The sequence below is a fragment of the Echinops telfairi genome, unplaced genomic scaffold (genome assembly GCF_000313985.2).
Source record: "Echinops telfairi isolate 266 unplaced genomic scaffold, ASM31398v2 ScPeMD7_5;HRSCAF=22, whole genome shotgun sequence".
In the NCBI taxonomy this organism is placed as follows: domain Eukaryota; kingdom Metazoa; phylum Chordata; class Mammalia; order Afrosoricida; family Tenrecidae; genus Echinops; species Echinops telfairi.
Window position 1 is genome coordinate 28,914,149 of NW_022103901.1, and position 16,132 is coordinate 28,930,280.

General features: G+C 54.5%; 1 protein-coding gene across 2 annotated transcripts; it reads right to left on the reverse strand.

Moving 5' to 3' along the window:
* Positions 1–201: 201 nt before the first annotated feature.
* On the reverse strand, positions 202–15,825 carry LUC7L (LUC7 like). 2 transcript variants are annotated; one of them, XM_045300158.1, is made up of 11 exons: positions 15,713–15,825; positions 14,609–14,703; positions 13,131–13,229; positions 8,260–8,367; positions 5,988–6,098; positions 5,664–5,807; positions 3,362–3,538; positions 2,133–2,221; positions 1,074–1,103; positions 757–924; positions 202–503 (listed from the first exon to the last, which is right to left on the reverse strand). In XM_045300158.1, the coding sequence occupies exons 3-11, from the start codon at positions 13,224–13,226 to the stop codon at positions 383–385; spliced, it is 1,044 nt and encodes a 347-aa protein (XP_045156093.1). In that variant the 5' UTR covers positions 13,227–13,229; positions 14,609–14,703; positions 15,713–15,825; the 3' UTR covers positions 202–382. The 2 variants fall into 2 exon arrangements, with proteins under 2 accessions (XP_045156093.1, XP_045156097.1); XM_045300162.1 differs by lacking the exon at positions 8,260–8,367.
* Between the last annotated feature and the right edge of the window lie 307 nt (positions 15,826–16,132).

Here is a 16,132-nt window from a genome sequence, read left to right on the forward strand (position 1 = left end):
CCCACAACACACACATTCAGGGGCAAGAGCTAGGCTGATTCACTGACTGCTAGCCCAGCAGATAAAGAGACACCCCCAAGTGGGAAAAGGTGTGTCTGACAGTGAAAATCAAGTCGGCCATCCTCATCTTAGCCCCATGCTCACCCCCCCACCCCCCAACCCCGGCCAGCTCTCCAGGCGCAGGAGGAAGAAGAGACCCCATCCCGATGAGTGGGCTGCGAGGAGGCAGCGGTTGATTTATTCCTACTCAACACGATCCAGACACAGGAGCACCTGTGCCTCTGGGAGCCAGCACACACTCCTGAACAACACAGAGTGAACGACAAAAGGCTGCAGGCTGCTGAGTGTCCCTTCGCCCGACTGTCAGCAGGTGACCAGTGGCTCAAATCTCGCCTGCCTCTTTCTCTTCAGACCTTCCGTTCGGGCCCTCCAGCCTCCAGTCGAAGGGGCCTCTCTCACTCCGCCCCCAAGATTCCTCTCGGGCTGCTCCTTCTCGGGAGAACCTGGGAGGGAACAGAGGCTCAGGTTAGAGAAAAGACCGGAGGCCCACGTCAGGGCCCAGGAGTACAGGGCTGATCAAACCTTTCCTGTGCTGGATGCCAACAGGGAGGTGGGTGCTTGTGTGTGAGACAGAGAGTGGGGTGTACGTGTCCGCAATGTAGCCAGGACACAAGCCTCAGAGGCTCCGAGGAGAGGTGACCGCGGGCCCAGCATGGCAGGGCTCAGGGGAAGAGGGACTATAGGAGCAGAAGTTACTTGTGTCTCGAGCTGCGGTCTCTGGAGGCCCGGCGGTGGCCCCGGCTGTGGCTTCTGGACCGGCTGCGGTGTCGCCGGTGTCTGTCTCGGGACCTAGATCTCGAGGATTTCCGCCGCTCTCTGGAGGCTGACCTTGACCGCCTCCTTCGCCGGTCCCGAGAGCGAGACCTGGTGGAGAAGCAGAGGAGGCTCTGGGACCTGCCCAACCAGGACCTCGGTCCTGGGAAACCATCTCTCCCAGGGAACCTTGGGTTGCCACCTTTCCCACTCCTTCACACCTCCTGCCATGCCAGGTCACATGTTAGCCAGAAACTCACCTCCTGCGGTCTCTGGTCCTCGATCCAGACCTGAAAAGGGACCCAAATGAGGAGCAGCCCAGGGATACAAGGGGGCCTGTCCCCTCAACCCTGGGTTGTAGGATTATAAAGCAAATTCTCCCAAGTCTTCTCCCCCAAATAGATGTTAGACTTAGGACACTGCTTGCAGCTAATGGTAAATGATTGTCAAGTTACCTCCCTGAAGGCAGTCAGTTGCCAGACTACTTTCTGGGCCCACCAGAGGTAGGGCCAGCTCCCTGCTGTTAAGGACAATGGGCTACTTCTCCCTAAAGGCTTGGGACCATTAGCCTGGTCCCTGTAGGTAGGGTTTATACCCTACTGATAATGGTTTCTATGGAGATCCAGAGAACAGGTCAAAACAGTCCAAAATTAGCTGCCATCCTGAATCTAGGATCCTCCCGTCTTGCCACATGTATACCCCCAATCACTCCTCTTCCTACTGTGTGTATATCCCTAGCATGCCCCCCCTCTCATTGCTGTATAACCTACAGTGCAACCCCTTCCTGTGACGTATGTCTTTACCTATAATTAGGGGCTTGCACACCCCACCGAAGGTTTATAAGCCTGGGTTAGCAATAAAGAGCTCTCTCCGGCTCCCCTGTCAGTTCCCCCTCTCCTCTCCCATCCTCCTCCCCCGTTCCATTCCCCCTTGTCCTTCTTCCCCTCCCCCTCTCTCCTCCTCTCCAGTCTCCCATCGCCACATGGACCACCAAGCGGGACTGAGGTGAGCATGCGACCGTGAAATGTGTCTGACTCCATTATTTCCATCTCTCCTCTATTCTTCATGCTCTCTAGGACTTTACTGTAATCTTTATGTATATTAACCATACAATTGCACCTACTGAACCTGCGATTAGTCATAGGAGGGTGGCATTTCCCCCACACTGGGTGGCCCACACCATCAGAAAGTCTACTCTCAGAACAGACATGTTTCCCAACACAGGGCCAGGGACTCTGGGACCCTGAGAGGCCTGTCCTCGACCCTGGGTACTCCACACCACGACAGATGTCCCCCAACATGGGGCCTGGGGCGCTCACCGCCTGCTCAGTCTCTCCTCACGTTCCCGTTCTTCCCGCCGCCTGAGGCGGTCCTGGTTTCTCTTCTCCTGCTTCTCAGCCACAGTTTTCTAAACAAAGTTACACGGGCCAGAGACGTTCTGAGAGCTGGACACGGTTTCATCTTTAAAGCATCTGAATACCTGCCTACTGTCCCATTCTACAAGTCGAGGGTCAGGAGAGGGCTCCCAGGGAAAACCAGTCTCACCAGAGGTGGCTCCACAGGCTCTGTGGTAGGCTGCAAGCCAGAGGTCAGACAAGAAGCCAGCTGGGGCCAGCTCTGGCTGCCTCAGACCCTCACCTGGGTTGTGAGGGCAGAAGCAAAGGGGCAAGTGTTGTCAGCACCCGAAAGCATCCTGCCCCTGCACCAAGGGGCGGCTGAGAGCAGGCAGCAGGGGGCCTTCCAGGAAGAACAGCTCCCCCAAAGCATGCGCTGCTCGAAGCCCGGGGCCGCACTGGTCACTCCACACGGGCACCCACACCTGCTACTTCCTCTGGACCCCAGGCCCGGGCTCCCTGCCCACCACAAAAAGCCCTTCTCACACCCCGAGGGATTCTCGGGCATGAACATCTCCAGGCGGGAAGGGAGTGCTGCCTGGCCCCTCCTGGAGACCTCGCCCTCCAGGTCTGAGGCGCTGCCAGGGTTGCTACAGGTCACCAGCCAACTCGACAGCAGTGAGCTTTTTCAGCAGAAGCGATTTAGGAAAATCATGAAAGGCTTTAAGTTTGAAAAGATATTACATTAGACAAACATTTGAGGTGATTCATGTTTAAAGAAATACGAGTTTCCCAGCTGCCATTCCAGGAACAGGGATGACCACAGACAGGGAATCACTATGCTCGTTATCGTCTGTCGAGCAGACTGTCAGGGTCTGAGCTGCCAAGCAGTTCAAGTGCACTAGAGGCTCCTCAGAAGAGCCCACCATGTCATGCGCTCTAGGGCTCTGGGTCACAATGACCAACAGCACCTGCTCAGCCCCCCACAGGGCGCTGGGCTGCAGAGATGAGGGCCTCCGCAGAGGCCAAAGCAGCCCTGCTGCTGCCCCAGAGGAAAACCCAGGCCCATAGGACCTCCAGTCTATAGCCCGGGCGAGGTGACCCCAAGATTCTGGGCCCGAGATTCCCAGGACAGGCCGTATGCGTTTGGTGGGTTAGAAGCCCAGGTAGCTGGTGGTGTCTGAGCAGGAGGGTGCTCAGCCCTGCATGCTTACCCGCAGCTGGTCCAGCTTCTCCCGGATCTGAATGAAGCCCAAGTGTAACTTGCCCCCGAAGTGGTCGGCGAGGCGCCGGTCATTGTCATGGAGACCCAAGTAGGCTGAGCAGACCTCACATACACGAAGCTTCTGCTGCTGGAAGCTGGAAGCAGGCATGGAGTTCCTGTACTCCTCCTGCAGGGTGGGGAAGACACACGGCAGGGTGGAGAGCTGTCCCCGCCACCCATTGGGCTGCTCTCGGGAGGACACAGTGATGTTAACAGGGCTTCAGACCAGCCAGCAGACCTAGGGCATGGGAGGTGGGTATGTGCACAGGTGCCCCACTGCTAGGGCTGGGCCTGGGACCAGAGACCTTGACCCCATACGCATAGCCCGAGTTACAGCTTCAAAGGACAAATACAGCAAAATTATCATAAAAAAAAAAAAAAAGGAAGTAGGCACAAGCTAGAAGTAGGTGAACGAACATACCCCAAACTGCCCCTAAAATGGGTCAGTTACCTGGGTGCTCACCCCTCGAGGTGCAAGTTGTTCAGTGGACCCGCACACATTAGCACCCTTCCAGGCGGTGGTAGGACACTCACCACCGACAGACTTCAAAGGTGAAAGAAGACAGCTGGGAAAGCCCTCTGGGGAACAGCAGGCAGCCCCAGGAGCAGAGCAGGTGTTAGAACACGGGACGTACAGCCTCAGACTCCCTGTGGGGCAGTAGGCCTCCTCTTTCTACGGCCACTGTGAGTCGGAATGGACCCGGCAGGTGAGGTTTGGGTGGGGCAATGCCTAGCGCCTTGTCCTAGGGGCAGCGAGACGGACTGATGTCATCAGTGAGGACAAACAGAACAGAGCAACAGCACCAACTGGGGAGAAAGCTCACAGGCGATGCAGAGAGAAGTATGAATTGCAGACCAGGAAGCGTGTGGGCGTGCGTGCATGCGTGCACATGCACACACACACATACACACATGGACAGCAACAAAGACACCCACACGCTAACAGATAGACAGATACACAGACATTGGCGCTTTCAGGCCGTGAAGTGGCCCAGCACACACGAGCAGGGTGCGTGGACACAGGTGCACTAAGAGGCCATGTGTTGCAGATGCTGGGTGGGCACAACGGGCAGAGGGCGGAGCCTAGGAGACTGCTCTATCTCACGGTGCCGGTCACCAAGGAACAAGCCTTCCCACCGAAGGCAGCTCATGGAGACGTGTGGCTGCACAACACGTGTGTGTTGTCGTCCCTTCCTGCAGCTACAAAGTGCCTTTAAAACATCCTCCAGCTGTGCTGACCAGGTCACCCAGGGTGTGTGCAGGTCCCAGCCTGTGGCACTCCTGAGAGTGGCCGTGACCTGATAGCACAGCAGGGCATCCACAGGCTCTCTAAAATTGCCCACAGCAGGGACGATGATCTCACAGGGAATTAAAATTTGGATAAGATTCCCAACCCTTTCTGCAGACATGCCAAGTAGGCAGGCACTGTACTCAGGGCCCCTTTGTCCCACATGTCCAGCGTGCAGCCACCTCCAGCCCCCAGAAACACTACGGGTGCCTCGGGACCACCGTCTTTGCTGAAGGGTGGAAAGGACACGGGGACATTCACCAGGGAAGACAGACCCATGCAAGGCCACAGGCAAAATGATGGGGCACAACACTGATGACTGGTGGCACGGTGGCACGTCCTGCAGCTGGCCTTGTCAAGAATGGTATGAGGATGCGGCTGCTAGGCCCTTGTCTACTGTCAGGGTGCCTGCCTCAGTCCCTCGTATACTATGAAAGGCCAAAGGTCAAAGACAGTGCCTACCTGGGGGTGTCACAGCAGACGAGGTCCACCAGGGTCCTAAGCAAGGCTGGGAGCTGCCACCTGCTCTGCTCAGGACTCCTTCCAACAAGCTCATGGTGCTGCCCCATGGCCTTGACACCCACAGGCTCCTGGCATCTTGAGGGCATCTGACCCCCACAAATTCACGCTCAACAATTGGGTGGAGTCAGGATGAGCAACAGACAGACCCTTCAGGGCACCACTTTCAGCCTGCAGGTCTCCCCATCCTGTGTCCCAGGATGGCATCAGCAGATGAGCACCCCCCAAGACTCCTCCACTCTCAAACTCAGGACCCTCACTGAGCCCACACCCTCTCCACCTGCCCCCACTGTCTTCTCGGTGGCCCCTGCCTGGCCCCAGACCACACTCTGTAAAGGAGGGCCTCCTTCCCCAGGCCCCAAACCCAAAGTCAGTAACAGCGCCACCAGGGCTGCCTGCCTGGAAGCAGAGGGACCCCGCCCTTGGAGCTGGTGCCCACACTGACCTCGGCTTCTTTCTTCCGGGTGCGGACCTTCTCCACCTCCATGAGGGTCTTCTGCGACTCCTCCACATTGCCCTCAGCGCCCAGCTGCTCCGCCTTCGCCAGCAGCTTCCCTATCTCTTCATTCAACTCGTGCACCTTCTCAGCCTGAGGAGCAATAAGAAACAGGTCCACAGGGTCTACGACGGCTGGACCCCCGACACCACGAGCATTTCCAGTGAAGACCAAGTGGTGCCCTTCCCTCTCCGGAACCAAGCAGTGTCTGCAGGACCCGCCTCGGGGGCTGGGGCACCGGGTAGTGTGTGCCACCTCTCTCGTCCAGCTTACCTTGGCCGCAACCTCAGCGCTGATCTCCTCCTGGGTCTCTGCCAGCCGCTTCTTGGCCAGCTCTGTTCTGCGGTCACACTCAGCAATGAAGGACTCCAGATGGTCCATGGCCTATTCGAGGGATCAGAATGCTGCCTGTCACCTATGCAGAGGGTGAGCCACACCAGAGGTCACCAGGGCAGTGACCCCTCTTCCTCTAGTCGGGCTTCCCAGCTCTCAGGAAGGTGGGCAGGCACCCTCAGAGTCTCTGTGGCCATGCACACACTACACTGTCTCATGCACTAGGGTAGAGCCCCCCTGCCACCTCAAAGCCGGAACTCAAGACCACTGGGCGGCAGCCTGTCCTTGGGCCTGCTGTGTTAAGCAGCAAAATGCTGGCTGCAACGTCACCTCTATGGACTGAAGCCTGCTTCACCTGGAGCGGATGGGGACACAGCCGGCGCTACACTATCACACATACTCAGCCTCAAACCAGCCAAAGCCAGGCAGAAAAGCCTGTCCTTTCAGGGATATGCGTACAGGTGACAGATCAGCAATGTTCCCACAAACATAAAGGCCCGCTCCTGGCAGCAGGGCTCTTGACGTCAGTGGGTGTGGAGGGGTGCTGGATGGCGTGCTCCACCACTCACAACAGTCAGAGACAGAGCCACAGGAGCATGAGGGGACACGGTCACCAGGAGAGAATGACAGCAGCACAATCGCCTCCATGGGCAGCAGACTTGGCCAGTGGAGAGACAGTGACCCACAGGACCTGTGACTGCTGCTGAGACATGGGAGAGGGTTCTGGCCAACCTTCAGAATGCTGTGTGCTTTCACCAAGTGCATATGTAAAGGGCAGCTGGCCAAGGCTGTGCAAGTCTCCTAGGACCACCGAGTGAGCCCCTGAGGCCTGTCGCTGCTCATCCATCCACTGGGCAGTTACCCGCCTGCTCCTCCAGCCTGCACACTCAGCGCTGCAGGTGTGCAAGGTGCCGTGGCCCACTCTGACAGTCCCTGTGGCCCAGCTAACACAGGGTGCGAAGGCCTACGCTACCCACAACTCAGCTTCCTGACTCCCTCCCAAACCAGACAACCAGCTGGCCTGCAGAGCAGGGGGCTCCGGTCTGAGACAGGGGTGGTGTGAGACTTGCCCCAGTGCCTGCCCCATACTCACACAGGCGGTGGTGGTGGGGAATAGTAAGCAGAAGCACCCATGGCACCAGAGTGCAGGCAGCTGACAGGCTCTCCTCTGTCAGGGAAACTCAGGACTGGCTGACAGCACGAGAGGTCAGGCTGGGTGTCAGGGCCCGTGATACGGCATCAGAGCCTGGCGAGGAGCCGTCCCTCCCACCCAGTGACCAATGAAGACAAGAAAACTGAAAACCAAACTCATGGTCTCACGGCCACCCAACAGGACTGCCACTGGAGTGGCTGGTAGGCTCTAACTGCCACCCCTGTTAGCACAGGGACCTGCCAGAGAGGAGGGGCCCGCATTCATCGGCAGTCAGGTAGACCTGACGGACAGATGGCTGGGAAACGCATGCTAAGATTGGCTGTCTTAGAAGCCTGTCACATGAAATGCCTCTACGTAACAAAGGGGAAGGATCTGCGGGGGGACCAGCTGGATGGACTGCCTCACTGAAGAAAACAAGCCCCTCACATTTCCGAGGGGTTATTAGCACCAAAGCCTGCCCCGGCCCACACCTTCCCATCAGCCTGTGCACAGCTGAGATGAGAAATGTGCCAAGAACGAATGGGACACGCCCTTTCCACAGAGAATCTCCGGCTGGGGGAAGTGTGTGTGTGTGTGTGTGTGTGTGTGTGTGTGTGTGTGTGTGTGTGTGCGCGCGCGCACGCTCACTAGTGACTGGAGGGGCCATGGCCAGAGGAAAGCAGGGCCTTAGGCGGCTGAGTGCCCAGGTCCAGGGCCACCAGAAGGCCTGACCGGCCGAGTTCTAGCATCTGGTGACCTACCCTCCATTCCAGAAATGGCGGCCGCATTCTGACCCCACACCTCCCCTTAGGGACCTGCCTGTGCTACACAAAAGGAGTACCTGGGACAAGCCCCGAGGGGGAACCTTGAGGAGCCCACCCCCCACTCCCTTCTGTGGTCAGCACTGCCCCTGCAAGACGGAATTGTAGGGGCTTCTGCACCAAGCCTGGCCGTTCAACTAGCCCAGCCATCTCCTCAACACTGCCGAGAGGAGGGGGCAGGGTGGGCTGCAGGGTCCCAGGCCAGAGGAGGTGCCAGAGGCAAAGGCATTGTTCACGGCCCCAGGAAGGCACCACTGACCAGATCCAGAACACAGGAGATGCACCCTCTACAGGATCCGACAATGCCGCAGAGAAAAGGCAGAAGCGGAGACCCACACAGAGCTCGGGGCCCTGGTCCTGAGTCAAACTGTGAAGACAGGGATATGGGAAAACGGATCCACATCCTGGCTGATGCCAAGAATGTGGGATTTCAGGCTGGGAGGTGAGCACCAAGGGCTGGCATGCCAGCAGCTCACTCCCCCATCCGCCCCCCCCCCTTAAAAGGATAAAAACTGTAGCACAAGGTTTCTGCAAGAGGACAGCAAGCCCTCCCACAGCAGTGTCCCAGGACACTGGCCTGCCACCACTCTGGATGGGCAGAGCACCCAGGACTCCCAGCAACGGCTCTGAGACCAAACCAAACCTGTGTCCTCAGACAACACGCTACTGTGCTCTAGGCCCCAAATTCACACAGCAAATTAGCCTCCCCAGTTCTGGTGGTGTAGTGGCTTTCATGTTAGACTGCTAACCACAAGGTGGGCGGTTCAGAACCAGGCAGCCACTTGTTGGGAAGGAGAAGCAACTTTCTGCCCCCGGGAATCTCTCCTGTAACCAAACGAAACTTCTCCCAAACGCATAGCTAATGAGTCACTCAGAACAATCCCAGAGCGCAGTATGATTGCCCTATGGGTTTCCAAGGCTGTCAATCCTGCGAAGAGCAGAGAGCCTAATTTCTTTTCCGTGGAGTAACTGGTGGGTTTCAACTTCAGATCTTGTGGCTAGCAGCCCAACACATAACCCACTCCAGCACCAGACCGACTGCCCGACAGGGTCACCGAGCTGGAATCCGCTCAGTGGTGGTGAGTTTTGTTTTTTTGTTTAAAAAAACCCTTTCCCTGCACCTTGCTCAGTTCAGTGGCCTTGGTTCCAGAGTTCCCAGTGTCCTCTGTCAGGTGTCCCTTCCTCCTTCTGGCAGCTTTGTTCTGGGGGGAATGTTGCCTATCTGGTCCCATTTCATTACTTTGAAACCGTTTCTCAGTCAAAGTGGACCAAGCCCTCAGGAGCCCTGGTGGCGAAGTGGTCAGCGGCGGGGCTGCGAATGACACAAACAGCTGTCTGAAACCAGAGGCTGCGGGGGAGAGGCGGCTGTCCCCTCCCAGAGTCACCATCTCGGAAACTCACGGGCAGTTCTACCCTGTCCTAGAGGGTCGGCCGGCACCACCTACGTGGCAGTGAGCTTTGTTCCAGTCAGAGACTAAATTCCAAAGTCAAAGGGGCCTTAGGGTGTGTGACAGTTACATGATCTGGTGTCAATTTGGGACTCGAGAGGATTAAGAGCAAAGGGTGGAGTCTACGCTGCCAATAGGATCATAGTCAATGAAGCCTCTGTGAGGGCATGGCCTTCTCCTGAGAATGCTGGGAACTCCTCTATTTTCCTCCTTAGAAGCCGGACACACGAGAGATGCTCTACTGACAAAACACATAGCCCTGCACCCTGGGAGCTGGAGAAGCCACATGGACCTACCCTGAGGCAAACAGACCTCTGGAGCCGGAGAAGCCATGTAGACCCCTGCCAGCGCTGAAATGCTTATGCCACTGGATCCAGACTTCCAACCCACTGGCCTGTGGTCTTCCTGAACTCGGCGTCCCTGCATGTGTTTCCTGAATCTAACGATGACTTTATAGATTGGCATCGGACTTTGGGGCTAAGATCTGGACATATGAACTTGATCTGGACTGGGATGTTTTCTAAATATTCAATTGTTCTTGTATATAAGCCTCTTTCTTATCCATATATGAGTTTCTATGAATTTGTTTCTCTAGTCCACCCAGACTAACACAGGGTGACAGTCTGGTGGGGGCGGATGATGATGACAGACACACAGGTCCAGTCTCCATCAGTTAGTAAGTCTGACATTTTTAGGAATTTGCGTTTGGCTCCACACTCTTCGCCCATGTCTATCTGGGATTTCCTGTTGACCCCTAGGCACACACGACCTGGTCTCAGGTGGACGTGTCTGTGGATCATGTGGGTGACACAGCCCCTGAAGGGCTCCCCTGAGCCTTAGACTTCCATCACTCTGTTCCATATGCGTGGAGACCAACAGTCACCTCTCCCATGGTCACGCACAAGCTGTTACTCACCAAACATCGTCTTCGGGAACTACAGCCGGGCCACGTGGGGGTCCCCAATCCTCCCCCCGGCACACCAGTCCTGCACTGTGTGTACCAGGCCCCTGGCAAACAACCCACCAAACACTCAGAATGTGCTTCTTTTCATTTTAAAGCAACGTGGTGGCAACCTCTGGGGAGAACAGGGCCTGGTGCTTGTTTTCCACCTGGGCCCTCCAGCTGGGGTAGGCACCCTCTGACCTTAGAGAGCCCTAAGGAACTCCGTGTCCGACCGAGTTTCAGAGCTGAGTTCCAAGCGCTGGTGCTCTGCACAGCAGCCTCGCTGACCACTCCCCTGGTGCCAGGTGTCTGCGTCCCCAGCGCATGCCCCCACATAAGCCTTTGCCTCTATTTCCTATCATGCCTGTAGGACAGAGATCTGTGGAAGCCACAGACACAGACTTTCAATGCTTCATTTCTGTCCATAAAGAGCCTTCTAACGTGACTTTCAATGACCCAGGACCTGGCATCTGCGTCTGCCTTTTACAATGGTATGAACCAGCAGCCACACACAGGTTTGCACCATGCGGGCCCCACCCTAGCACACTGTGGTCATGCAGTGCACATTCCAAACCTGCTCCCACGTGGGCAAGTCTTCCGGTGAGACGGTTTCTTGACAATTCTTTGGAGGGGATTCAAAATCTATACATTTTACAAATTTGTCAAAGAGCTAACGGGACCTTAAAATTCAAGATGAAAGGTCTGTTAAAAGTGAAGGTCATCAAGCTGTGCGCTCAGCAACTAAGCCCCAGGAGACTGTGCTTTACCCAAATACCTTCTCCTCTGGGAAGAAACGAATCATGAATCAATGAACCCCACAAAACTCTGCGCTAGGAAATTCTGTCTGTGTACTGCCAATGGCTCATGATGCAGCTACGGTCACATTAGGAGGTTTACATGGCTTCAGTAGAACCAGGGGTTCCCCACCTCAATACCTGCGTGAGGCTATCCTGTCCTGCCCTGCCCCAACTTAGCACCCCCACGCCGGGCTGCTTCCACCAGGGCATCCACAGTCCCTGGACACACACACTTCTGGCCTACCCCACCAGTACTGCAGCGGCCAGGGATTCCAGGCTACATACATACATCATGAAGCCGCCTCTGAACCAACGGTGGTCCACCCACCAGGAGGGACACCCTCCCTCCCAGACACCAACCCTGTCAACACACTGTAGCGGGGACATCGGCAGGCTCAGCAAGCCAGTCCACTTGCCCTTTGTGCCAGCACTTCTTTAGCCTCTGCTTACCTAATTTCCCAATTTGAAAAAATAACACCCCAAACCCAAATCAGCTTTCCTGATAAAAGAGAAAGCTAGGAAAACGGGACCCCCCACTGCTGGCCGCACTTGTGAAAGGACAACGGGCCACGCGATGTTTCTCTAAGCCTCCGCTCCACAGCAGGGCCTCAGATGAGAGAAGTGGGCCCCACACACGTGCACGCCCGCAGGAGCTTGTAACAGTGAGCTCGTACACAAGCCAAGTTCAGCCTGTCATCATTTCCAACGGAAACAGACCTACGGCTTCAGCCAGTGTCTCCCAACTTCATTCTGCAAAACTAAAGACACATCACAGCTTATTTGTCTTGGGGGCTTACAATCAGGCCATACTTCTCAGCTCTACAGTGCACAGCAAGCCTGCGGCAGCTCTCCTATCAGAGCTGGCAGCCTCCTCCTCCTCCCGCAGAGCAGCTGGTGGACTGAAATGCCGACCTTCAGTCAACAGCCCAGCACCAAACCTCAAGTGGAGCAAGGCTCTGCAGAGCACTACCTGCAGGTGCGTGTTAAGTAAAAGGTAGGGCGATCTTTGTATCATTGCGATATATAGACCACACCGTGTGTTATGGACACTGTTATTTATTATTTTTTTCAAAAAGCAGTAACCGCTGGAAGCAAGTCTGATGGTCACAAGTCAAGAACCACCTGCCTGTGGGACGTTCAAACAAAAGCAAGTTCCACAAAAAGCCCAATGGACTGCCCTCGAGCCAACCCCATGCAGGGCCACCTGGTGGGACAGAGAGCTGCCTGGAGGAGTTTCCAAGCCTATAACCCTCAGAGGCAGATTCACATGTGTTCTTGTGTTGGAACAGATGGGCTGGAACCCCTAACCTTTCATTAACAATTGGGTGCTTTAGCCAGAAAAAAAGCCATGCACTGCATCAAGTCGATTCCAACTCAAGAGCTACCCTGTGGGACAGAGTAACCACCCCTGTGGGTTTCACAAGGCTGTAAATCTCTATGGCAGCAGAGAGCCACAGCCTCCTCACAGCTGCTGGGTTCTAAGTGTGACCTTTCTATTAGCAGTTCAATGCATAATTCACTATGTCCCCGGGGCTCAACAGAAACAAACCATATCTTAAACACAGTAATATCACAAAAAATAACACTGACTTTAAAAAGGCAAGTTGTTAAGTCTATCTACATTAAAAAACCATTCTTATAAAGCTCAAAAACAATATCAGAAAACACTATCGGCCAACTATCTGGTAGTACAATGAGTGTTTTCACCAGCGTGATAGCTCTTGCAGGACAGTGACACACCCAGGTCCTAACACCCACAGCCATCGAGTTGATCCAGATTCACCAGCCACCAGGGCTCCCTAGGGGCCACACAGGAACTAGAGCTGGAGTGGCCACACATTCAGGAAGCCTGTCCCTCCATAACTTACGCAGGCCACGTTACTCTGGCTGGTTGGACATGTGGCTCTTCAGTGGGGACAGACCAGAGCGAAAACACACTTACGTCCAATTCAAAGAACAGGTCTCTCTCTTTACTTGCAATCTCATAGTCAGCTCGGAGGGCCAAGTCGTGGATTTTGGTACATTCTCCCAAATCCATGCGCTGTGGGAAAACAACAGAAAATTCAGTGTGATCACCTCACCCTCTACAGTAAACACAGACTTGGATTCTTCAGTCATGGAAACCATTACTTTCACGCATCTTGTAAACCAGGATGAGGAAGCTGCGAGAGGAGGGATGGGCTGAGTAGCTCCGCTGCTGCTGACAAAACGCTCCCAGCCGCTGCGGCTAACCATGGAAACACTTTCCTTTCCTGTCGGAGCCACAGTTGTGAGACTGCAGCCGCCTTGCCACAGACAAAGGAGGGAAAGGGAAGCTTGGCCAATTCACGCAAACCTCAAAGCCACTGAGTTGCTGCTGTAGCCAGCAACCCAGCAAGACAGGGTAGAAATACCCTGTGGGTTTCCGAGGCTGTAACTCTTTCCAGCCTTCCTCCCAGGCAAAGACCAGAGCTGGCAACCACAAAGCCAAACAGCACAGGGCTGGGTGGGTGGGTAGGGGGTGTCCTTCCTACACAAGGGGGAAATGGACAGAGCCAGGGGGCTAAGACCACACCAGCCCCCCAGGACACTCTCCCAGCCTGGTCAGCCAAGGGTCACTCGTTTGGCCCATTTGAGTCAAAACGACCCTGTGGTCAATCACAGGGTCCAGCAACATGCAAAGCAAACGGGGACCAATTTGCACCCCGACTACTACTCAGCCATAAGGAGATACTGGATCCTGCCGAGAGCTCGGGCTCGGGTGGGTGGCCCTTGCCCACGTGACACTGTGAGACTAGTCAGACCCAAAAACGACAAAGGTCACGTGACCCCACTTAAAGGAAATACCTAAAACAGGCAAACGCAGAGACAAAAGGTCGTTAGTGGTTTCAAGGGGGAGTAGGATGCTAGGGAAATGAAGGATTACTGCTTAAAGGGGCTGAGTTTCCACTTAGGGTGAAGACACCCATGTGGAAATAGTGGTGACGGTTGCACAACACAGTAACTATAGTGTCACTGAATCCCACACGTAAAGACGGTTACAATAACAAGTGTTTCACCACAATAAAACTAATACACATTATTTGTGCCGTTTGGACGTTTGAGACCAGAAATTCCTTTAACTTCAAATTGGAATCATGTCCAAAATCTACTGCTCAGTGACTCCAAGCATCTGCTAAACCCACCCACCCAGAATTTTCAGTGACTTAAGGGATGGTCTGAGGTATACTTGCAAAGGACAAATGAGTCACAAATGAGGTGACTTTCCAGGCACCTGCTGACATCGTCAGACCGTTTAGCCATGAAGTATGCTGTCACCAAACCAATGTCACCTGTCACCTCAAGGGTGACACACTCTGACCTCCCTCCACGGCATCCTACAGGGCATCCTAGTACCCAACTTACATGAGCCTTCCTAGAAGACCCCCAAAATGCACTCACCGTCCCGGCCAGGATGTCATGGGGGCAGCAGTCCAGAAGGTGACTCTTGCAGACACGGTCATCTGTAAACTTGACCCTCTGTCTGGTTTCATCTCCTGAAAGTCATGTGTTATTTTAAATAGGACCGTAGGATCACGTCAACCAGAGAAAGAGCTGTGCCACACAATTCACTTGGGTGTGCAGTCTATCACCTCTGTGTCCTCCCCGATACACACTGAAACATTTAGCTACAGACATTCGCAGGTGCAACAGACACAGATGTTCTCTGAAGCTGAGCGCATCATGAAGAAACAGACTGAATCAGATCTGACTCCTTCACTGTGCCAAGAAGTCAACAAGTCAGGCATCAGCAGCTGGCAAGCACTAAAAGGCCGTTAGTCCCACACGTACGTGTGGGGAACCAGAGCCTAACCCCATGCTAATCAGAGGGTCACGCGTCGCCATGTCTGCCTTTTCTACCCGCCAAAGCTGGTCACTATCAACCTCTTTTGTCGTGGACAATTGCACGGGCAGCGTTTTGCCCCAAATTACACGAAGATGGAAGCTTCCAAAGGCCACCGGTTAGATAACCTTTACTTACACTTCCTGCCCCCGCTTTGCCCCCACCCTTAAAAAGAAAAAATAATGAAGAGCTGGCACCTGGGAGTCACTTTTATCAAGACAATACCAGGAGGAGGAAAAAGTAAAATAAAACAAGGCAGAAAAGAACTAGGTTAGTGAATACACACTGTGAGCTCCAACACATACTGTACCCATCTGCATTCTTCAACCTCAGCTGCAGAATTTTATGCCCGCTGTTGAAAAGTTTTAAAGGGAAAGTTTTCTTGCCCACACCTGCAGTAAGGAAGTCAGGGGAATGATACATGAAAGTAAAGGCAACGTGGTATGTGACAAAATTTAAGACTAATCTGTGCTTATCCACACAGAGCTGTGTAATAGTTCAGGCTTCGCAAGCATCCAGGATTAATGGAGTGTCTACCTTTTTATTTTTTTGTTTCTTTAAATTGAAAATGTTTTCTTTCTAAACTACACTTTTAAAGTTACTTGTGAAAAAATGCAAACACTTTTTTTGTTATAACAGCTTAGAAATTGGTTGTGACTCACGGCTCGATGAACATGAGGCTTTTCTGCAACTCCTTGCAGATTGATGTAGGCAGGCAAAGATACACTGAACCTTTATAAATAAAATAGAGGGGCCACAATTGTTCAGTTTGTATGAAATAAAAATATGGGAAGCAATTCAAAAGCAACTCAATATACAAAGAACGCTAGAAGGCACGTTTCCACCTACGAGGAGGCCAAGTGCAGGGACGCTGGTCTGCACGGCCCTGCAAACCGAGCCGGCGTGGCCTCTCAGTCCGGGCACGTGGGCAGAGAAAAGAAAGCCAACCACACAGGGACAGCGCTGGGCAGAGATGCAACCGCGTCCCCCGAGACGACCGGCTCGGGTCCGACCTACCTACACCTGCCGACCGGGGCTAAGCGCGGGCTTGCCTCCGCGTGGGGACGGGCTGGACCGGCACG